This window comes from Elephantulus edwardii, unplaced genomic scaffold, assembly GCF_000299155.1.
Source record: "Elephantulus edwardii isolate Elephantulus edwardi_28Jun2011 unplaced genomic scaffold, EleEdw1.0 scaffold00153, whole genome shotgun sequence".
NCBI classification, from domain to species: domain Eukaryota; kingdom Metazoa; phylum Chordata; class Mammalia; order Macroscelidea; family Macroscelididae; genus Elephantulus; species Elephantulus edwardii.
In genome coordinates this window covers 6,482,040-6,505,964 of record NW_006399903.1, presented here as the reverse complement: position 1 = coordinate 6,505,964, position 23,925 = coordinate 6,482,040, and the positions used below count along the sequence as shown (strand labels likewise).

The following is a 23,925-nucleotide window of genomic DNA, read 5'->3' as shown; positions in this document are numbered from 1 at the left end:
TGGGGATCAAATGAGGTCACGGAAAATGCAGTGCTGAGGCCTGGAGCTCTTTGTAAATACTCAGCCTTCCTCGTCTGTTGGTTTTATGCCCAGATGCCAAGCATGACACTTCACTGGGCAATGAATGGTGGGTGGTAACAGGAGTGACTTTACTCTTTTTTATTTGTTGACAAAGAATCTGTCCTCTGTACTTAGAGATGAGCCATTTACTAGATGTGCAGCGTCTGTGTGGAGGGTGAGGGGACAGACTGATGAAGGGAGAGCTGTTTTAACCACCTTTGCCACCATCACTGGACGCCACGTCTGTGACAGGCTTGAGCTGAAAGGAAGCCACTTTTTCCACGATTTTCTGCACATCAGGTGGGCAAGCCCACGTAATTTTACATTTGATGAGCTTCCAAGGTAACCTTTGTAGAGAATTCTACACATTCATGCCCCAAATATTTTCTCTACTCTCCTGAGACACCAGCGAAAATAGCAGCACAAAGTGGATTTTTGGTAACTTGATCCCCGCCGGGTGTAGATGCATCTTGATGGTCCCTGGGATGGGTATTCCCAGTTGAGGGTCACAAGGGCACCTGGATAAAAGTCTCAGTTATTTACTCAGCCCAGACTAGGCCTGTAGTGTGACAGGACACCAGCCAGCCTTTGAGAGGTTGGCAGCTAAGAGCCAGTGAAGCTGAACTTAATGAGGAAGCTGGTTGGGGTCGATATGCTGCCTAATTGTAGCCACATGCCAGGAGGCAAATGGCTAAGCCTTTGTTGTTGATCATTACTTTAATGTATAAATTAATGAGCCAATAAATGAAAGAAAAGGAAGGGAAAGGAGAGAGGCAGTCCAAGAAATACTGTGGGATGCCTGGGAAGATCTAAACAAGGCCAGTCAGATTTGTGGGAACAGAGGAAAACAGGAGAAAGCAGTTAAAAGAATTTTCCCCGAGATAGTGCCACTGCCAAGGTCAAGGTTGTGGTAAATCATGTAGACCTGGATACTCACTGTTCCTTCTGCTCCCTCCCTCTGGCCCAGCCAGAGCCCATGCCTTTATCTAAGGATGCAGGCCTCCTCCCTCTGTGCTCCCTTAGACTCTTGATACTGTCTAGAATGTTCTGTGGTGTTCCCAGCACTATATCCCCCTGATAGGAATAGCGACAGTTTTACTGCTCTTTTTAACGTCAGCTCCGTGATAGTGGGTTTGGGTTTTAATTGTGTTGTCATTTGCTGTGATTCTTGACTACTTTGTTGTTGTGAAGTGCCAGAGAGAAGGTCAAGTACAACTTATGTTTGTTGTTGTTGGGTGCCATAGAGTTGAGTACAACTCATTGCAACCCTATAAACAAAAGATCTGAACCCTGTTCTGTCCTGTGCCATCCTCACACTTCCTGACTCACAAGAGCCCATTGCAGCAGTCACCGCGTCAGTCCCCCTGGTTGAGGGTCTTCCTCTCCTTCACTGTCCCTCCACCCTTCCCAGCATCATGTCCCTCTCCAAGGAATAGCAGCTCCCAGAAACATGTCCAAAGTATGCGAGGTGAAACCTCATCATTCTTGCCTCCACAGAGCACTCCAGGGACACCCTCTCCAAGACATACCTGTTTGTTCTCTTGGCCGTCTATGGGATGTTCACTGCTCCTCTGCAACACCACATAGTGATCCTGGAAACAATAGATCTGAATCCTGTCCTTTCCTATAACGCCCTCATCACCTCTGACATAGTTGAGCCCTTTGCTGCAGTCATTGTCTCAGCCCCTGTAGTTGGGGATTTTCCTTTCTTTTGCTGACCCCCCACCTTTCCAAGCATGATATCCCTTTCTAAGGAATAGCGTCTCCTAGCTACATGCCCAAAATATGAGAGACAGAGCATGGCCATCTTCAGCTCTGGCTGCGGCTTTTCTAAAACATACCTGTTTGTTCTATCAGCAGTCCATGGAATAGTCAGTACCCGTTCCCAGTGCCACAACGCAAAGGCATCAGTTCTTCTTCTGCCGTTCTTATTCATTGTTCAACACTCAGATGCATAGCAAGTGATTGGCAAGACTGTGCCTTGAATCAGGCATCCCTTAGTCTTTAAACTGGCATCGTTGCTCTTAAGTATTTTAGAAAGGTCCCTGACAGCGGACATGCCCAGAGTGTATGTCTCCTAATCTCCTAATTGCTTTTACCAAGGGAGTTGGTTGTGAACCCACATAAAGTGAAATCTTCGTTTAAGGCCCCTTAATTAGGCCCTGCATCATAGTGACCCTCTTACAACAGAGTAGAACACTACCCAGTCCTCCTTCAACCTCTGAGCTGGAGCCCACTGTTGTCCCACTGATGGCAGAGTCTGTAGTGAGTGACTCTTCTAAACTACGGGGCACACCTCGTCAGAAGTTCAAGTCCACCAACTGATCTGGGGGGGGTGGAAAGAGGAGCAGTCTCTTCCCATGTGATTTGCAGCTTCTCTCAACCAGCTACAGGGTCAGCTCTGAATTAGTCCTGACTTAATGGCAATGAGGAAGAGAGTCTTGAACATAGCACGGACTGCCAAGAAAACATAAAGGTCTGTCTTGGAGAGGGGGAAACCAAATTTCTCCTTGGAGGCTAGGGTTTTGAAGCTCCATCTCACATACTTTGAGCACGTGTCCAGGAGGGGCCGATCCTTGGAGGAGGACATCATGCTTGCAAGGGTGGAGGGACGGTGCAGGAGAGGAAGACCCCAGATGAGATGGATTGATACAGTGATTGGAGCAATGGGGGTAGATGTGTCAGAGTCCGTGAGACTGGCTCAGGACAGGGCAGGCTTCAGAGCTGCTGTCCACTGGGTCACTGTGAGTTGCAGGTGATTCGATAGCCCCAAACCACCATGAACTGGAAGAAATGCAGCCAGATGCGACTTCGAAGACAGGGTGGTAAGAATGTGGACACATCATCAGGAAAGACCCGCCCCTGGGAAAGGACATCATATCATGTTGGTGGTGTAGGTGGTCAGTATACACAAGGGAGACCACAATATTGGACTCACCATAGTGGGACGATGGTGGTGATACAGGACAGGACCATTCCTTCTGCTCTGCGTAAAGTTACCAGTCGTGGAGCCACCTTTTCTGTGCCTGTCTGCTTGGCTCCCACTCCGAGCTCTTTGCAGGGGCTCACATACTGGCTTGCTGTCACCAGTACATTAATAAAAGACAATGAAATGTTTCTGTATGACGTAAATGTTTAGCCTATTATATATTCTTTTAGTGTCTAAATGTAGTGCTGTGTGTGCTTGAAGGCCAAAGTGGAGAACCTATTTTAAAAACTGATGCCGGTTTTAATGCTCTGAGTTATGTGAGTAAGGCATTTGTCCTCGTATTCTGGAGTTCTCAGCAGGAAAGTAGTTTTCCTGTTGGGAAGGTCTCGCTGACTGTGAATTTTCAGGAGGGGTGTACAAGAGGTGGTGGTGCTAGGGGGCTCTGATGGCCTGGTGGTAAGAGGTGCTGGTGCTGGTTTTGGGACCCTGTCTTGTTTTCCGGGAAGACAGTTTCAGAGAGGATGGCGTGGCAGGCAGAGTGAGATGAGACCATACAGGTTTGGACTGGGAGCCAGCAGGTGACCCAGGGCACGTCATTGTCCTCCAGGGTGAGCCGGAGGCTCATCAGGCCGGACAAGTCCTGCTCCTGCCCCCTTTCCTCTTTATGTGGAAGATCCAGGTACCCCACCCGCGGCGGTGTCTCCAAAAACCCATCTCAATCGTCATCGCCTCACCACTGAGGCATTTTTGCTGTTAACTTCTGGCACTGCCCCGAGGTTACTTTTCTTCTTGGCTTGAGTCTCCGTTTCTTGACTTTCTTCCAACGTGTTTATAGCTTAAAATGAAGGGTCTGCAACACAGAATTACCACAGGACCCAGCATTTCCACTCTTGGGTACACATTCAAGAGAAATGGAAACAGATGTCTGCAGAGAAACGTGCACACAGATATTTACAGCAGCATTACTCCTGCCAGCCAAAAGGTGGAAACAGCTCGAATTTCCGCCGGCAGGTGAATGGATAAGCAAATGGTCTAGACAGTAGACCTGGGGAAGGCAGCTCTGCGTGGTGCGGCAACCTGTCTGAGAAAGAAGATGAACATATTTTCCACTAAGCCAGCCGCAGAAAAGGGGCAAAACCCTGTCACAAGATGGAAATCATGTGAGACTTGGGCAAAGACAAGGAGGTCTCGATCATTGTCTGCCCTTGTAGTTTTCACTGTAAATCCAAGGCAAGCTCTGGTGGCTTAGTGGGGAGGAATCGTGCTACCAGCCTGAGGCATGTGGTTCGAATCCACCAGCTGCTCCTTGGGGGAAAGATGAGCAGTCTCCCCCCTCCGCACGACTGACTGCCTCTGAACACTTTCCAGAGGGTCAGTTTTGAGTCATTTCAGACTCGACCACACATAAGAACAACATTCTATTGTAAGAAGGTGACAAAAAAGAGGAAGACCTTCAAGGAGACAGGTTGGCAGTAACGATGGGTTTAACAGCTCCCTCTGGTGAGGGTCAGGATGGTGCAGGCTGGGCGGAAGTCAGGGTGCCTTGCAACAGAACCAGCGGCATCTAACAAAACATAAAAATGAATGAATAATCAGAACTGGCTTTGACAAGCACTGTGGCAATTGGACAATTAAAACAGACTTTCAAGGGGGGAAAACAAGAAGAACGAACTGGGGAGGAGGGTAGAGAAAATAGTGCAACAATGAATGAATGAAAACCCCAAATCTCTGTAAATATTCATTAAAAAATTTAATAAAAAAAAAGAATGAAATAGTGAGGCCTGCTGTGACATGAGTGAAAGGAGAGATCGTGCTAAATGAGAGAAGCCCGAACACAAAAGGGAGCCCCACACTGTCTGAGTCCTTTCATGTGAAATATCCAGAATGGGCAAATGAGACACACAGGACGCAGATGAGAGGTTGCAGGAAGAGTGTGAAAGGCAGGTCTTAGTTATCCAGGGCCTCTGTAACAGCCTCCACAAGTGGATTGTTGATTATTGTGTACCATCGAGTCAGAACCAACCCATAGCTGCCCCTCCAGCAGGCTTTCAGAGGCAGTTAATCACACAGGAATTGCCCATCCTTCTCCCATGAAGAAGCTAGTGGATTTGAACCATGTGCCTTTGGGATTGCAGTGTGGTTTCTTACCACTAGGCCACCAGAGCTCCCTACCACAAGTGGATAGCCTTCACAAACACATTTATTCTCCTACAGTTTAGAAAAGGTATACGACACATCCTTGGAGGCAAGGATTCTGAAGCTGTTTGACATATTTTGGACATGTTGCAAGGTAGGATCAATCCTTGGAGAGGGACGTCATGCTTGGGAGGGTGGAGGAACAGCGCAGGAGAGGAAGACCCTCGATGAGATGGACTGGTTCCGTCAATGGGGTAATGGGAGTAGGCTGTCAGAGACAATGAGATTGGCACAGGATAGAGCAGGGTTCAGAGCTGTTGGTCATAGGGTCACTATGAATCACAGCAACTCAACAGCACACAACAACAACAACAATAACACAGATTAGGTTATAAATCCAGATTGAGGGTGCAGCTCTGGAGGAAAGCCCTCTGCATGTGAGTCATTTTCTCCTTCAGCATCTTTAAGCCCTTAAGTTCCTTGTGTCTCCGTGTGTCCTCACTTCCCTGGTGCCAGGGACCTTCCTCACAGAGGAGCCCGAGTGCAGAAGGAAGCACCCCACTCATGATGTGCTGTTCGTGTCTCTGCTGAGATGTCCCCCCTCTGCTAGCTTTCCTCTGCCTTTATCTCTCCTTAGATAAAAGACCTTACAGGCTACACCCTAGAGAAACTGTCCTTAGGTTGTTTTCCAGGCCTATGGTGGGACCAAGGAGTATTAGAGTCCATTCTTAATCCCCTTTCACCTGCTTGGTGTGTCACATCGTGGGGAATTATGTCATAACTTCTATCATTTCTATCGTAACTTTCTATCATTACATACCTGAGTTTTGGAGGGACCCTATTCCATCTGTGACAGAATGACTGTGTAATGCTAGGTCTTCTGGGTTGATGGAATGTTCTGGCACCAGCTAGAAGTGGTTGTACAACATTGTAAGCTTACTAGGTGTCTGAACAGCACACTTTAGGATGTGTGTTGGGTGAATTTCTCCTCAGTTTAATAAAAGAAACAAAGGTGTGTATGTCTGCGTGCTGGCTTTTCCTTTAATACTGCTTCTCCCTGGCTATGTAGGCCCTGCCTGTGCTTCCTGGGCCCCTGGCCTCTCTGCCCTTTCCTGCAGGGTCTCGAGTGGCACGGATGGCCGTGTTGGGGATGAGATGTCTGTGGCTGGCAGTTCTCTGAGTGGATGTCTGTGCTGAGCAAACAGCTGGGGAGGTGGCCGGCCCTCAGAGCGGAGGGCAGGGCCCGGCCTGGAGCAGGTTTGTAGGCTGAGTTAGGCAGCTCTTGTGGTGGAAATGCTACTGCTCAAGTTTGCGTTGTTTCAGAAAAAAATAACTCCTGCCATTTTTAACAGTGTGTGGAAACAGTTGAGGGGGACTTCGTATGTTCTTATGTCCTTCTTTTCTACCCTAACATGATTACAGGCCGTCCCGCTGTGAATGAGGCCTTTTCTAACGAGTGCCTTTAAGTGGAGTGGACAAGTCCCTTGAAACAAGCGTATGTGGGTCTTATGCAACCTTCCTTTAGTACGAGAGATGGATTCAGGCCTTTTCAATTATTTAAAGCCACAAATGCAGTTAGTGAAGGTGATAAAGAATTTGTTGCTTGTAAACTTGGCTAGAAGCCTTGGTGGCACAGGGGTTAAGCTCTGAGTTGCTAACTCAACACTCCCCTCCAGGAGATGGATGTGGTGGGCGGCTTCTGTCAAGATTCACAGCCTTGGAAACATTATGGGACAGTTCTGCCCTGTCCTGTAGGACCGAGGGTGGTAACAATTACTGACTCAACAGCCCTGTGATTTATTTGGGGTTTGGATGTTATAACAGGATCAAAACTTTCTCAGGACTTTAAAGTTGCTCATACAGGAAGTGAAGGTGATGGTGATGAAGAATTTGTTACAAGTTAAGGTTGGTTCACTGGTAGTTTTAACATGAGGATAGATGTTCATGACATGATGTCTACAAGTCAAGTGTACATTACCAGGGCCTGCCAGCATTTACTGCCCCTATAGGCAGCTGGCAGATACTTAAAATTGAAGTCACCCAAAATTTCTGCAAATACCATTCTAGAAAGTTGTTGATGTGTGTGAGTAAAGATAACCTTTCTTCCAATGTTAATTTGGTTGTTGGCTTTCTACATCTTAGTTAGTGACTATATGTTATTGACTCTAAACATGGTGGTAATACAAGCACCAAAATGGCCCTAACAATAGCATACCTTCTACAAGGGAGGTTTGGCGGCCTAGTGTTAACAAGCAACACTGCAATCCCAAAGGCATGTGGTTCAAATCCACCAGCTGCTTGCTGCAAAAATGGGCAATCTCTTCTGTGTGATTTACTACTGCCTTTAAAAAACTGACTTGAGGATCATCTGTGGATCAGTTCCAACTCAACAATACACAACAGCACAACAACAACAGTTGAATCAGTGATGGTGACGAGATTGTATACATGAAACCGGTCAAACTCTTAACAGGAGGAGCTTAATTTGAAATGGTTAGTCCTATACCCAGTCAGCTGAGATCAGAAAGCAGTGAGTGTGGCTAATTGATGTTAAGTTCCATAATCAAGACTCCCCAAAATCCACCTCGTTCCTTCCTCTTGCTGTGGAAGGTACGCAGCACTCCAGCTCAGATTCAGGGCTCTGAGGAAGACAGGTGGGGTAACAAACAAGAAAAGCAGTTTTATTTCCAATTTATGGGCAACCCTTCTTGCAAAAGGATCACTTGAGAGCTCTGTCTTGTGGAGAGGGCTATTTATTGGTCAAGGCAGTTTCCAGCCCTCCCAACGTATCTCTGTACTTGAGAAAGTCAGTGTAGAATATGGTACATTTATACAATATTTAAATGGAAGAACTTGATCGGGAAGCTTTGAAAGACATCAAAGCCCCAGCCAGAAGCATTACAGAGGGAGGCTGGATGGATCACTTTCTAAAAACTTGAGCCAATTTCTTAGCTGTTACTTGTTTATACTGATGAAAGAAACATAAGAGGCCAATGGGAACGCCAATGTGTTGTGAATTCTGAGACAGTCAGTGCTTGAGCTCATACGTCTTTTAGGAACATCTCGTAGTTATAATGGATTCCTTTGGGGAAAATGGCCAAGTGACACCACATAAGTGCCAATAAAATCTGTTTACACTCTGGTTTCCTTATGGGATCTTTCTGCTGAGATTGGATGGTGGGTGAGTTTGGGAAACTGCTAATAAAACAGCATACTGCTGATGACTCAGTTCTCGAATGCCTTCCCTTTCAGGTATTCACTTACAAGCAGAACACAATCACACCCCAGAAGGTGACCACCATGCACCCCATGAATGAGGAGGGCGTGGACGACATGGCGACCTTGAGCGAGCTCCATGGAGGGTCCATCATGTATAACCTCTTCCAGCGATACAAGAGGGACCAGATCTATGTGAGTTCCACCTCTCGGGCCCTGAGCAGGCCCCTGGCACATGTGTGAGTGGGTGAGTGAGTGAGTGAGTGACTGAGTGAGCGCTTCTGTTTCCGAAAATGATGTCCTGCCGTTGGGCCGCCCCTAATTACTAAGAGTTCAGACTGTGCGTTCAGATGTTTTGTCAAGTTAGGATGTTGCATCAGTAAATCTACTTGTGGTGGTTTATTACGTTGATTTTACAGAAGGGGATTCCTTTGCATGGAAGGGTCAGGTCTACAAGCAGTGATTTGACCTCTCCTTGTAATGCATCTGTTGTGCTCTGTTGTTGTTGTTATGTGCCGTCGAGTCGTTTGTGACTCATTGCGACCCTATGTACAACAGCCCTAAACCCCACTCTCTCCTGTGCCAACCTCACTGTCTCTGACACACCCATCCCGATTACTCCAGTCGCTGAATCAATCCACCTCATAGAGGGTCTTCCCCTCTTGCGCCATCCCTCTACCCTCCCAAGTATAATGTCCCTCTCCAAGGACCTGTCCCTCCTTATAACATGTCCAAAGTATGTCAGACGAAGCCCCAGAATCCCAGTTTAACCCTGAGCAGGATGAATCTGTTTCTTTTCTTGGCAGTCCATGGTACATTCAATACTCTTCTCCAGCACCACAGCTCAAAGGCATCAATTCTCCTTCTATCCTCCCTAGTCATTGTCCAACTCTCTGATGCATAACAAGTGATTGCAAAGACCATGGCCTGTATCAAGCGTACCTTAGTCTCCAGAGAGACACCGTTGCTCTTGAGTACTTACACAAAGGAATTTTGTGGAATCGTTTGACTTCCACAGATGTTGACTTGCAGGCAAGCATACCCTTTAGTGGTGTAAGTAGTTGGCTGCAAACTGAGAGGTCAGTGGTTTGAACCCCACCATTGCAGAAGAAAAATGGGGCAGTCTTGTTTCACAAAGATTTCAGCCTTGGAAATCTTAATGAGGCAGTTCTGCTGTGTCTTACAGGGTCACTAGGAGCTGGAATCAGTTCAGTGGACCAGGTCATTTTGCTTTTGTTATTTTATCTTCCCCTCCTCCATCCATTTTTAATGAATTCTCTCTTTCTGTCCCTGAAATCCCATGCTGGGGGCCACTTGATTGTAAAAGGTTTGGGGGGGATTTTTTTTTTTTAATTTGGAGGATTCCAATTTACTATTTTGAGTCAAGTGGGGAAAGTATCCACAAGAGAGCAGTCAAGAACAAATTTTCTGCCAACTATTATTCGGTTTGTGGAAAATGGTAATTTAAAGTCATTTGCTGTTGATTCCATTAACAATGACCCCGCGTGTATAAGAGCTAAACTTTGCTGCATAGGGTTTTCATGGGCTCAGTGTTTTGAGGAAGGTTGCCAGGCCTTTCTTCCGAGGTACCTCTGGGTAGACGTGAACCCTCAACCTTTTAGTTAACAAGTGAACTACTCAAATTGTCCAACAGCTCCTTTCCCCCCCCAAATTGTGATTTGAATGAAACTTTGCCAAACGAATTGGTTTTCTGTTCAACCATTTGTACACATTTTGTTTTCTAACATCAGTTAATAAAATCTACAGTGTAATTATACTCTACCCATTTCATCTCTGTGAGTCTCATTTCCCGTAATCCTTTTGTCCGGCCCCTTCCTGGCCTTCTGCCTTTTCTCTTTGGGCAAATGTTGCTTGCTGATTCTTAGTGTCCAGGCTCCTCAAATTTACTACTCTTTAGATTCAGAGGCTGAGTTGGGAAAGAGAAGGAAATGGATATTTTCAGATGCAATGCTTCATTTTCCTGAGCGTTTTCTAAAATGTGTGCTTATTTGCCTTTTTTTTTTTTTTTTAAACATTCTGAAAGTGTTCTTTCGGCCAGCTTGGCCTAATGTTTGCCAAATGTTTTCTAACAATCTCGTCTAGAGAAACTCAACCCGCTTGTAGCTTTCTGACTTTGTTGGGCCTTGCCTACACAGAGTCTTCGGACTCACATGTTTTTCCATATGTTCTCCTTGAAGGTAACGCTCATACATGCTTGGTGGAAGTTGACCGCTGTCCATGTTTTGTTTGGTCTATAGAACCTGCTGGTACCTTCTGTCCCATCTCAGAAGCCTCCTGCAGGAGGATGAAACGCCTCCTTCCCAGGCTGGTTGCACGAGTTTTGTTATAAGGCCCCCCACGCTTCCCTCGCCGTTTCCCTAGCACTCTCCCTCTTAGGTGCATTTGGTTATTTTGTCTTCCTTGAGCCAAGGACATCGCCGGGCTCGGAGACTGTGCAAGCAATGTTTGCTAAACCAACATCACACAGAGGATGCAAGGAGGCCGAGGACCCCTCTTCTGCTTTATTGGTGTCTGTACCTTGTAGCAATTTTACAGCGCACACTCTGTCTTTAAGAAACAGTCTCAAGTTCTTATTACATGTTTTCAGTGAGTCAATTAGAGGGAGAAATCTGTCTTAGGGTTTAAAAGGCAGATTCTTTATAAAAAGTTTTTTGTTTTGTCTTTTTATGATAATGATGTGAAACCTGATGGTTAAATCATATTAAACCCTGTGATCCTGTTGGGGAGGTTTTGGTTTGAATTTTGGGTTTTTGAGTGGTAGGGGTTTTTTTACCCCCTGGAATGCAAGTCTTGTCTTTTTCTTTTCTTCTGAGGGAAAGACACAGAACTTTTGCATATCCCATGTGCAGTTCAGCTGATTGTGGCCTTTGAGGCTGTCTTTGGAGGAGCTCTGGTGGCGCTGTGGTTAGAGCGTGACTGCTAACGGAAAGCCACCAGGCACTTGTGGGAGGACAACACTGGTGGCTGCTTCTGTAGAGATGACGGCCGGAGAGACCCTGGGGGCGGGTCTGCTCTGGCCTAGGGCGCCCGTGAGTCACAATCAGGCTGTGTGCTGCTTGTTGTTAGATGCCGTCGAGTCATGTCCAGCCCTGTGAGCACAGACCTGATCTCTGACCTGGCCTACACCATCCTCATCATCTGTCACACACTTGAGCCTACTGCCGCTGTCACTATATTAATCTGCCTTGCCCAGGGATCTTCCTCTCTCTCCCTGACCCTCCACCTTTCCAGGCGTGATGTCCCTCTCCAGGAAATAGCCTCTCCTAACGTGATTCAGTGAGACGAGACTTCCCCAGCCTTGCCTCCAGGGAGCACGCTGCTGTACCTTCTCCAAACATACCTATTCTTTTGATGGTCACAGGATATCCAGTGCTCTTCTCCAACACCACAACACAAAGGCATTGATTCTTCCTCCATCATCCTTTTTCTTTGTCCAGCTCTCAGATGCCTAGCAAGTGACTGAAAAGACCATGACTTGGGTCAGACACACTGTCTTCTTCCGCCCTCCCCTCCCCTTTTGTGTGCATACCATCAAATCAGATCTGACTGGTACAGGAGGAAATTGGCCCTCCTTCTCTAGCAGAGCATCTAGAGGATTCGAACCACATGCCTCTGGGATTGCAGTGCAGCTTCTTGCCACCAGGCCACTAGAGCTCCCTACACAGTCTTCCTTAAGATGACATCATTGCTCTTCAGGACTTTGGAGAGGTGCCGATAGCTGACTTTCCCAATGTTCCACGTGTCCTCGTTCTCCTGACAGCTGGTACCACGGGTGGGAGTTGTGTAAGTTGGAACATTTTATTACTGTCCACAAAGCAGCCTGCCTGATTTTCTTATCATTAAGCCATTGGTAGCTCCTAGCAGCCTCTGTCCTCATGGACACACAGCCACCACCTTGAGAAAAGCCTGTCTGTGCCTCCTAGGTTCCTGGCTGCCGGTTACACCTACCTGCCTGTGCCTTTAAGACTCAGACTGAAACCCATTGTCAAGTCAGCCCTCACTCACAGCTGAGCCGCCACTGAGTTTCTGGGGCCATAAATCACTCGGGAGGACACTGCCCAGCCTTCTCCCTGCTGAACTGCTGGTGGATTTGCACGTTAGCAGTACAACTCCCTATAGAGTCTGCCTATATCTTTAAAAAACGGGGGAAAAGAATAACTTGGGTTGTACTAAATCCAGAAACCAACGCTCCTGCCCTCCGTTGGGTTTCTGAGGCTGTGATACCAGAGGGGTCCGCTTATCATTCTTTCCCCAGTGAGCACTGGTGGACTTGAACTGACGACCTTGCAGTTAGCAGCCAAAGTTATGCACTAGGCCACCAGGGCAGTCCATGTTAGTATATGCTGTTGGTGTTGCAGAAACTTGGAACATGCAGATTCACCAGGCTAGATTTGTGTGGGTCCAAAGTTCTGCACACACCTCGTGGGCTGACGTCAGGGGTGGCCCAGCTGCGTGCCTGTCTCCAGATTCTGCACTGAAGTCTTGTCCTGCTCACGCAGGCTGTTGCCAGGTTTCAGAGCCTTGCAACTGGAGGCCTGAGGACCAAGGTCCTGTTCCCTTGCTGGCTGTCAGCTCAGAATCTGTCCCGGCTTCCTCGTGCTGCTGCTTCCTGGGTACTTGGCTCCCTCGACCATCTTCCATGCCCACAGTGGTGGTCGAACACCTCTCATATTTCAAATCACTGCTTCTCCTCGCCTCTGTTTCCTCTCTGACTGCAGCAGGGAAAGCCTCGGCTTTTCAAGACAGGAGATTGGATAGGTCTGATCGAGGCAGACAGGATAGCTCTCCAACTTGGACACCGTCACCAGCAAAGCCGCCTTCCCACGTACCTGCACATAGTCACGGGCTCTGTGGATGCAGGTGCAGGGGGATGGGATCACCTCTTCGGGAGGCGGTGTTTTAATGTCATCACGGTGCTTCCAGCTCCATTGCGGGGAATGGAAATATAGTATCTCCCAGCTCAAAAGTCCAAGCTCAGACCCTGGCTCCCTCTTTGTGCTCTGGGGGATGGCCCTTGTCGTTACCCCAGCGTCTGAGCTTCCTTGGTGATTCTCACACGTGCTTCTGTTATTCTCACATTGTGTCCCCTTGCCTCTGCATCTCTGCTTCTCTTCCACGTCTCTCAGAAGTGTCAGGTTTCGGGCACATCTACCGTGGGGTGGCCTCGTGAACATGGAAAGGAGGAACTCTGTCTCCAAATGGGATTCCGTCCGCAGGTGTTGGAGCTGGGATTCTAGCGTGTATTTCTGGGATGCACATTTCAGTCCAGTACAAGAGCCAGGTTGGGTTAAGAGGACGGTTTTGGTTCTGATGTCTTCACAAAGCCCTTGGGCTTGCAGCTGGGACATCAGACCTCTCCTTGGTTGTGTCCCCGCCTTGACACGTCAGACAGTGGATGCTGCTCACTCTTTCATGTCCGGGTCTTTGTGACCCTACCTTGCAGTTGGTCCCCTGGTAAGACCTGTGAGAGAGTCTGCGGTACGTCCTCATGTTGTTGTTGTTGTTGTTGTCGTCGTCATTGTTGGGCTCCTCAGGTATATTCCAGCTCATGGAGGCCCTGTGTACACCAGACCTCCACCTCGCCTGCCTCTGCACCTTCCTCACAGTCCCCGCCGTGATCCAGCCCATTGTTAACTCAGTCAGTGCGTCAGCCCATCTCCTTCAGGGTCCTCCTCGCCTCCTGTGACCCTGTACCTTTCCAAGCATGCCGTCCTTCTCCAGGGACTGGACCCTTCTGACATCAGGCCCACAGAACAAAGAGGAAGTCCATGCCTCTGTGGAACGCTCTCGCTTCACTTCCTCCGATACAGATGTATTTGTTCTTTTGGCAGTGTGTGGTTTAAGCAAACCTTTTTACCAGTATCGCAATTCAAAAGCATCGTTTCTTCACCAGGTGTCCTTATTCATAGTCTTACTTTCACGTCCATATGAAGCAGGTGAAAATAGTGTGGCTTGGTAGTCTTGCTTTTTAGGACTTTAAAGAAGTCCTCAAGCAGATTTCCCCAATGCAGCATGTCCTTTGAGTTCTTGGCCACTGTTCCCGTGGTTTTAATCATGATTTGAGTAAAGTGAAACCTTTGGTGACTTCAGTCATTTCTCTACCTGTCATGAGGTTGTGGTGAGTCTACAGTTAAGAAGATTTTGGGGAGCTTTTTTCTGCTTGAAGCACCCTCTTCGTGCTTCTTTATGCCCAACGCTCCACCTTGTTATGTTTCCTCATCCTCTGCCAAGTACCCAGACAACTGACTTCGGAACTGTCTAGAATCTCTGTGCTGTGCGTTTCTGCCTCTGGTTCACACCTGAGGGCTCTGCCCCTTTCCGAGAGTCCCTACCATCTCTCGTCTCTTCCCACCACCTGGTAAGTCCTGGCCCGCTCCGTAAGTGTTCAGAGAGCTAGAAGAAGTGAGAGGGTCAGAGATGGGGAGAGGCCATCAGTACTTGACTTGGGAAGCCTGAGCTGGTGAGAGGCCTGGGGAGTTGTAAGGACACCCCCTACCCCACCCCGGGAAGGACTGGATGGGTAGACTAGGACACCCCATAGGAGATGGAGGCTTGAGAAGAGTGACTATGGTTGGGGAGACTTCAGGAAATCAAGGCAGTGGGTTGGCTTGTAGAATAAGGTGTTTGGTAGGGAATGTGGAGATCTGTGAGGGATGAGAATTCTGGCATTACCTTCTCCCGTTTCACAGGTCCCACCTCATAGGAGCCCTGAAGGACAGTGTCCAGCTGCCACACAGGCTTCTAGGCCGGCATCTCCCCAGCAGCCAACTGCCACAGCTTCTTCCTGTCGGCATGCTGCTGGGTTGGAACAACTTGACTCTTGCTTGATAGCAAAGTGCTTTAACCTCCACACCACCTGGACATTTTTTTATAGTTCTCACAACAAGGAATTATCTACCTTAAAATGTCAGTAGTGTTAATGTTAAGGGATCCTTAGAACTCAACAGGGAAGTTGGTGGTATAGACACCCCACTGTCCTTTGTTAAAGGCTTCTAAAGAGACTGTTTTCCTGGACCATCTTTAGGAGTTTGGGAAGGCAGTGATGTGAGATAAGATTACAAAGTCCATTCACTGGCGGAGTGCTAAGTGATTTAGTGACGGCTTTAGGTTTACGTAGAAAGAAATGGAAGGTTTTGATGGAGGAGCAGACAAATCTGTCTTCGAAGTATTATAAAAAGCTAGGAAATAATCACCAGGGATCTGAGGAGAATAAATACTAATTGATAAATTCAGGGAGGGGAAAAGCAATATATATCACACGATTTACTACTTTTTTGTAGTTGTTGTTGTGTACCATCAAATCAGATCCAACTGGCACAGAAGAATTGCCCCTCCTTCTCCCGGAGAGCATCTGGTGGATTCGAACTGGGCACCTTCAGGATTGCAGTGCAGCTTCTTGCCACTAGGCCACCACGGCTCCCAACCAGGGTACTTTTATGAATTGATTACTGGGGCGCTCTGGGAATCTCACTGCTGACCCAGAGGCGGTGCTTCTCTGGCGGTTCGAATCCACAAGTGCCTGTAAGGGAGAAAGGTGGGCGTTCTCCTCCCGTGCAGGTCACAGTCTCAGAAACCCGGGGGAAGGGTCAGCTAGGAGCCCAGACAGCAGGGAGTTTTGAGTATTGTACTTCCTGTTATAAAATTAATATGAATGATCTGACAGAATTGTGATTGCCGTGTTCTACAACTAAATGTGTGAATGATCGGATGAGAAACCAGTGGGATTTGCTGCTTTTCCCTCACGTGGTAACAGAGGGAAGAGCCGCTGTGAGCTTGTGCAGTGGGGGACGGTGGGAGTGGAAGGGAGGGCTTATTTCTGACTCCCTAATGATCTCTTGCCTTCCAGCCTTGTGGTCTTGGGAACTTTGGCTGCTGGCAGCTCTGGCAGGAGGGAAGGACTGGGAAGTGGAAAGACAGTGGTCTTGGATGCAGGCCTCCTGCCCTCTCTCTGGAGCCAGAATCACTTAAATCGTTAGGGGGCCCTGCATTTAAACACGCCAGTGACAAGAGCAGGCAGGGTTCCAGGTCGCTGGCACAGCAGCTGTGTTTGCTGTAGGGTGGAAGGCAGGACTACCCCCAGCTCACTTAGACGGAGGCCCCTGGGCAGCCTGTTAGGACCGCCGCAGACCACATCATGGGAGGGCAGCCGGGAACGTGGAGCCCACCACAGTCAGGGCGTCAGGGACTCTGCAGAGCAAGTCACGTCTCTCATCCACCAGCCTCTGGTCAGGTTACCGAGCAAACAGAAGAGAGGAGACTCGGAGACTCTGGGGCCAGGTTTGTGGCTGTGTGCTCACTTCAGCATGCTTCGTGGATTTTTAGGGGCTCTCTGAAATAACTTCAACAAGTGAGGTGTCCTTGCAGCCCGAATTGGAAAGTGTGCTAGAGTCACACGAGCAGCTGGCAGATGCTGTCTGCTGTGACTTGCCCTGACAGCAAGCCGCCTGAGGTCACACCTGAACAAACCACAGGCCACCTAGTTAGGTGCCCTCCTGTTAATTACAGCTTACAGCAAGGTGACCCCCTTTGTACAGAGAAGACTTGGTATGCGATGAGGAGGCAGAACATGACCCCAACCTGGAGTGATTGCAGTAGAAGGTTCAAGGACTTCACCCTTCCATATGGATTGAGGCTCGATATCAAGAAAACAAAGATTCTCACCACTGGAGCAATTGGCAGCATCATGATAGATGGTGAAGAGATTGAGATTGTTAACAGCTTTAGTTTGCTTGCCTCCACAGTCAACACTCTTGGCACCAGCAGCCAGAAAATTAAAAGATGTATTGTGATGGAAAAGGCTGCCGTTAGGCACCTCTCCAGGGTGCTGAAGAGCAATGATGTCACTCTGGAGACTAAGGTGCACCTGATGCAGGCCATGATCTTTGCAATCCCTTGCTATGTGCCAGAGAGCTGGACAATGACTAGGGATGGCAGAAGGAGAATTCATGCGTTTGAGCTGTGGTGTTGCAAAGAGTATTGAATATACCATGGACTGCTAGGAGTACAAACAAGTTTGTCCTGGAGAGGGTGAAGCTGGGCTGCTGCTCCTTGGAGGCAAGGATTCTGAAGCTTTGTCTCACATACTTTGGACATGTTGCAAGGAGGGACTGGTCCTTGGAGAAGGACATCATTCTCAGGAGGGTAGAGGGACGGCTCAGGAGATGAAGACCCTTTATGAGGTGGATTGATTCAGTGACTGGGGTAATCGGGGTGGATGTGTCTGAGACAGTGAGATTGACACAGGATGGAACAGGGTTTAGGGCTGTTGTACACAGGGTCACTATGAGTCACAGGCAACTCAACAGCACCTAACAACAAACAGCTTCACCAAGGGGATGAATTCCTACCCACAGTGTCACCAGCACAAAGCTGGTTCCTATGCAATCAGACATGTTCCCCCTCAACACACCTTGTAACAATTTTGAGCCCCATTTGTCCCTCTGATGGGCTCCCAACTGCTCCACTGGCTTTGGGAATTCCTTCTGAAGCATCAGCCAGGACATTCTGCCGAGGCACCGTTGGAGGGGGTCAGTGTGCACCCTTATAGCTGATCTCTGGGAACTTGTAACACCAAGGTGGGAGGACCCTGCCATGGAATGAGCCGTTTGGATCTGCAAATCGAAGTCTGTATTTCATTCCCTTGAGTTGATTGTCCCAAAGTAGCTCTTATTTTTATTTGTCTCTGCCCCTTCCCGAAAGCGGGTGGCCCTGCAGGGTGCAGGGCCGGTGACTGTCCAGATAAAGAGCCGAGGCTTGGCAGGAGACCGTCCTGGGAATGGCTGCGGGGAGCGTGGCTTGTCAGCGGCTCCTTGTGTTTTGACCCTTTTTATTTTTAAACAAGAAATCAAGGCTGGAGTTGCCAAAAGTGAATTATAACCATCTGTCTTACGATACATATTTTTAAACTTGACCAGTGTGAGCGGCCACTTCCACATCAGCACATAACTAGGGCAGGGAGGAATTTGATGATGATCCTTTTCCTCCTTTCCTGCTTCTCTTTTTTCCCAAATCCTTTCCACAAGGAGGGTATTTCTGTCCGAACTTCTCTCAAGGGGAGTGGAGATGCCACTTCTAAGTGGAAAAGCTGGACACCATTGACGTCACCTCTTATCTTCACTGCGTTTTCTGTTAAATGGTTTGACTGCTCAATGGATTTTGAGTGTTTTATTAGGTTTGTTGTTTTTTTCAAATCTGAGTTAATCTTGACAAATTTTACTGGTTTTTCATACAATCTTTCATAGACATTTTGTTTTATAACATTAATTGCCCGTGATTAATCTCATTAACAAGGAGCTCTGGGTAGCTTAGTGATAACGAATGTCGCTGCCAACACAAAAATTGTTGTTGCTTAAGTGCCGTCGAGCCATAGACTACTCACAGCGACCCTACGAACGAAAGACCTGAACACTTGTATAACTTTCATTGTTTCTCCAACTTCATAGGTTTCCGGAGGCAAGCTATTTCAGAAGTGGATGCCACTCCTGTTTCCAAGCTTGTTTTAATTGGGGAGCTCCACCAAACACTGTCCCCCATGGGTAACCATTATCACATTTGACACATCAGTGTCACAGTGTTCAGCATCACAGCAACCACACGTTACCTCTGTACAGCAAGTGGATAGACCAGTGCTATACCACTTAGAAAAATGTTTGGCCAAAAATAATTAAAACAAGGCCTGAGGGCTGCAGATTAAAATCACCCACCTTTGGCTTGGTAGCGTCACTTTCTATCCACTAGACCAACAGAGCTCGCTCTATGTTGTTGTAGTGCCGTCAAGTCGTAGTACACGGTTCAGATCCACCAGCTGCTCTGTGGAGAAGGATGGGAAATCTCCTCCCATGCAGTTTACAAGCCTCTGAAAACTTGCCGTGGGGCGGTTCTGGCTCGATGGTACAAAACAACAATAATGTAATAATTATAATGCTTAATTAACCCTTTCTTATTAGCTTTCCCTTCATTCACTGGATTTTTTTCCTTGTTAGGTTTTTTTTTTTGTTGTTGTTGTTGTTGTTGCTGTTTTTGTTTGATACCGTTGAATCAGATCCAAGTCCTACAGGAGGAGATTGTCCCTTCTTCTCCAGAGGATCATCTGGTGAATTCGAACCATGCATCTTAAAGATTGCAGCAAAGTTTCTTGCCATTAGGCCACCAGAGCTCCCTTCCTTGTAATTTTTTTTTTAATTGGATTTTAAAATGTAGCCTTCCCTTACTGGCCTGCTTTTCTAATGGACAGCCAGCCACAGCAAGTAATTTTGCAGACTGAAGGTAATGGACATAGAACACAATACACCAGCACAAAGCCCTACATCATTGCCCTAGAATCCCTTCTGCCTTAAGTGGATCCTGTGTGTATCACCGTAGAACCGTGTTCCCTGAGTTTATGCTTTCCTGTAAATACTGTTTTATTGTGGGTGGGTTTGGTGGCAGTGTGAAGGTGTACACAGCAGGGCTGGGGTTCCCTTCACCAGTGTCTAGGCACATTGTCTGGCAGAAATCATGAACGTCCTCATGTTCTCCTTCTGATGGTCCTGTTTATGTTAATCCAGTTTCCTAGCCCCTTGTATTCCTCACTTTGCTTTAAAGTAATTGTTGGTCACTTGACAGAGGGTTTCCAGAGACTGATTTTTCACAATTCTATCAGGGTAGACTTGAACCTCCAAATTTTTGGTGGTAGTGGTATGTGCCATTGAGCCGCCTGAAACTTATAGTTGCCCTACGCACAATAGCTCTGAACTCTGTGCTATCCTGAGCCAGACTCGCTGTCTCTGACACAACTACTCCTCTTAGCCCAGTCACTGTGTCAATCCATCTTGTCCACATTCTTCCTCTCCTGTGCTGTCCCTCTTCCCTTCCAAGCAGGATATCCATCTCCAAGGACTGGCCCCTCCTGGCCATGTGCCCAAAGTATGTGAGACAGAGCATCAAAACCATTCCTCCAGAGAGCAACTTGGTTTCACCCTCTTCAGCACACACCTGTTTGTTCTCTTGGTGGTCCATGGTATATTCAAGACTCTTCTCCAGCACCACAACTCAAAGGCATCAGTTCTTCTTCTGTCATCTTTATTCATTATCCAGCTCTCTGGTGCATGGGAAGTAATTGCAAAGACCATGGCCTGGATCAGGCACACCTTAGTCTCTAGACTGACATCTTTGCAGTTCAGCGCTCTGAGAGGTCCTGACAGCAGACGTTCCTAATCCAGTTTGCCTTTTGATTTCCTGGCTTCTGGTTCCAAGAGTGTTGATTGTGGAGCCAAGCAAGCTGAAGTTGTTGACAATCTCAGTCTCTTTTCCGTCCGTCATGTTGCTGCCAATTGGCCCAGTGGTGAGAATCTTTGTTTTCTTCATGTTGAGCTTCAATTCATAGTGAAGCCTGCAGTCCTTGACTTTCTGCAGCAAGTGCTTCAGGTCCTCCTTAGTTTCAGCGAGCAAGGTTGTGTTGTCTGCATAGCACAGGTTGTTTGTGAGTCTTGCTCCAGTTCTGATGCCACATTCCGCCTCATAAAGTCAAGCCTCTCAAATGATCTGTTCCACATATAGAGATTGAAAAGGTGTGGAGAGAGGACACATCCCTGATGCACTTCTTTTCTGATTTGAATCATACAGTGTTTCCCTGCTCTGTTCTAACAACTGCCTCCTAGTCCAAGTATAGGTTTCACACGGGCACAGTCAGGTGTTCTGGGATTCCCTTTTTCTTACTTACATGCAAGCAGGCCCTTGACTGTAGCTCAGGAAAGCCACCACTCACTACCCTCAAGTTGATTCTAAGTCATGGTGAAACCTCCATTGGGTTTCTCAGATTTTAAGTCTCAATGGAAAGAGATCGCTCATCTTTCTTCCTAGAATACCTGGTCGATTAGAATCATTAGAGACGCATGACCTTTTGGTTAGAAGGTCATGGTTCTTGTTAGAAGATCATTTGGTTGTTGTACTAGTATAGCGTGTAGTTGTTGTTAAGTGCTGTTGTGTCGAATATGCCTTATAGCAACCCTGTGAACAGCCAACCTGAACCTCGTCCTATCCTGTGGCATCCTTATCATCTCGGACTCACTAGAGCCCGTTGCTGAAGTCACCATGTCAGTCCATCTAATGAGGGTCTTCCTCTCCTTCACCGACCTTCCATGTTACCAAGTATGATGTCCCTTTCCAAGGAATAGCCATGCCTAGCTACATGTCCAAAGTATGAAAGATGAAGATTTATCATTGTTGCCTCCAAGGAACGTTCTGACTGCACTTTCCCCATGACGTATGTCTGTTCTTTTTGACAGCCCCTGGAGTGTTCAGTACTCTTCTCCAAGCACCACAGCTCAAAGGCATCAGTTCACATTCTGCCATCCTTAGTCATTGTCCAGCTCTCTCATGTGTAGCAGGTGATAGAGAAGACCACACAGCCTGGATCAGGTGCACCTTAGACTTCAAAGTTCAGCATAAGAAGTCTAGTTGGTTCTCTCTGCTGGTTCTGTTCGTGGTTGCGTACTGTAAATGAGTTGTACAGAACCACCTTTTCTAGGTTCAGGATTACGTACCTACCAACCTTTGCTCACAGCTTAGTGCCAACAGATCTGTCGTAACCTTAATTTTTATGTGTTTCTCTTTAAAGACACCTGTTTTTATTGTCTGTTGTTAGTGCCGTCACACTGCCCTCACAGCCGACAGCACTACAACTCTCCTCTGACAAAACTGGTGTAGCACATGTGTGAGTTTTTGCCATCTGTAATCCACACCACAGCCTCCTCGTGCCTTGGGACCCCAGACACTTGAGCGGCACACGTGGGGGTATTTTTAAGCAGTGAAGTCATCACTGGAATGCCAACGAAGGGGCTTTAATAGGCTGCGAAGAAGGATACTTGTTTGTAGTCCAAGAGCTGAAATAAGAAGGCTGTGTTGGCTTGTCCTGCCTTCATACCTGCAAAGCACCACAGCGCTGGTGTGGGGGTGACTAATAAACGTTAGCAGATGTGTGTATTCCCAGTTGTTGCTGTTGTTGGGTGTCATTCAGTCAGTTCCTGCTCATCCAGATCCCATGCACAGCAGCACGAAATCCTCCCAGGTCCTAGGCCGCCCTCCCAGGCTCGGTCTGCTTCCGTCCCCTGATGGAGCCACTGCCGATCCATCTCCTGAATGACCTTCCCTCCCTTCACTGCCCCTCGACCTCTCCAAGCATGATGTTCTTCTCCAGGGACTGGCCCCTCCTGAGTTCTTATTGGTGTTTGGTATCATCAAGTCAAATACGATCGGAACCGTGTCCTGTCCTGTGCCAGCCTCAGGATCACACATGAGCCCGTTGCTGTAGTCACTGTGTCAGTCCCTCCCTCCAAGTGTCTTCCTGACTTCAGCTGATGACCTTCCCAAGCATGATGTCCCTCTCCAAGGAACAGTCTCTTCTAGCAACATGCTGAGAGTATAGGAGCTGAAGCTTCACCATCTTTGCCTCCGAGGAACATCCTGGCTGCACCTTCTCCAAGATCTGTCTGTCTTAGGTCTTCCCAGTCCGTGGGATGGTCAGTGCTCTTCTCCAACACCACAGCTCAAAGAAATCATCATTCTCACTCACTAGGGCCTCCCAAAAACCCACCTACGAGTCGGCTATGAGTTGATTCAGACTCTGTCAGTGAAGGAGCAAGGGAGGTGTTTTATTTTGGTGGAGATCGGGTTCTGGATGTCATCGCCTTAGGCCTTTTGAAAACCTGGACTCAGTAGGTTCTGAGATGGCAGAAACGGGGTTCTCTCTGCCCTTGGGAGCAGTAAGGGCTGCAGCTGCTCCCAATTATTAAAACGGGCAAGGGAACGTGGGCTGCTTGGTATGTTGAATTTGTGGGGTTTGTTTTTAAAATTTGGTAAGTTGTGTGGAACTTTTCTGACTTTAAAAAAAAATATTATTAATGTGTTTCAAAATAGAAGGTGCTTTCTATTTTTGAAAGGCCGTAAAAATGACAGGACTGTTTAGTCGGTGGGATGTGGCATTCAGTTGGAGGAAGCTGCTGCCTGGCTCTGACTTGTGTTTGGAGTGTGTGTGTGTGTGTGTGTGTGTGTGTGTGTGTGTGTGTGTGTCGGTCGTCTTAGACTATGCAGTGTCACTATTGCCATTTTTGGAGCTGTCATAGTAACTTTTTATCGAGGGAGAAATGGTACAAGTGTCCAACAAATGCTTTTCAGAAGCGCAGTAGTTCTGTGAAGGACGCTGCCACGCGGTGTGCCTTTCTGAGAGCCTCTTCTCTGCCGCTGGGCCTGACTCGGAGCCCGTGGGCGGTGAGGAGGGTTTGTTGCAGGGATTTGTGTTCTCAGGCTGTGACAGGTGGAGGAAAACATCCTGGAGGACATCGGATTCGAGTGACTAGGGAGGAGAGAAGGAGGTGTGGTGGAGATGTCGTTAAACCAAGGGAGCAGAGTGGGGGCCCTGACTAAAACGGGGAGCAGTGGACGTGGGAGGAGGGGCTAGTGAACATGTGGAACAGCCAGGACGTGGGCACACTGGCCACTGCTGCGTGGGGCTGACAGAGTGCGGGAGGGCCTTGGGTCCCCTGGGTCTTGCTGCTGGGTGCAGGGAGAAGCAGGCCCTGTAGCTG

At 47.9% G+C, this 23,925-nt stretch overlaps 1 protein-coding gene across 1 annotated transcript in view; it reads left to right on the top strand.

Annotated features, from left to right (window-relative positions):
* MYO10 (myosin X) overlaps positions 1-23,925 on the top strand; it is a 225,616-nt gene that overhangs the window by 50,270 nt on the left and 151,421 nt on the right. Inside the window, exon 2 of the mRNA XM_006895013.1 lies at positions 8,378-8,536. Within this exon, the coding sequence (XP_006895075.1) occupies positions 8,426-8,536 (111 nt within the window). The 5' untranslated portion in view covers positions 8,378-8,425. The remainder of the gene's footprint in view (positions 1-8,377; positions 8,537-23,925) is intronic.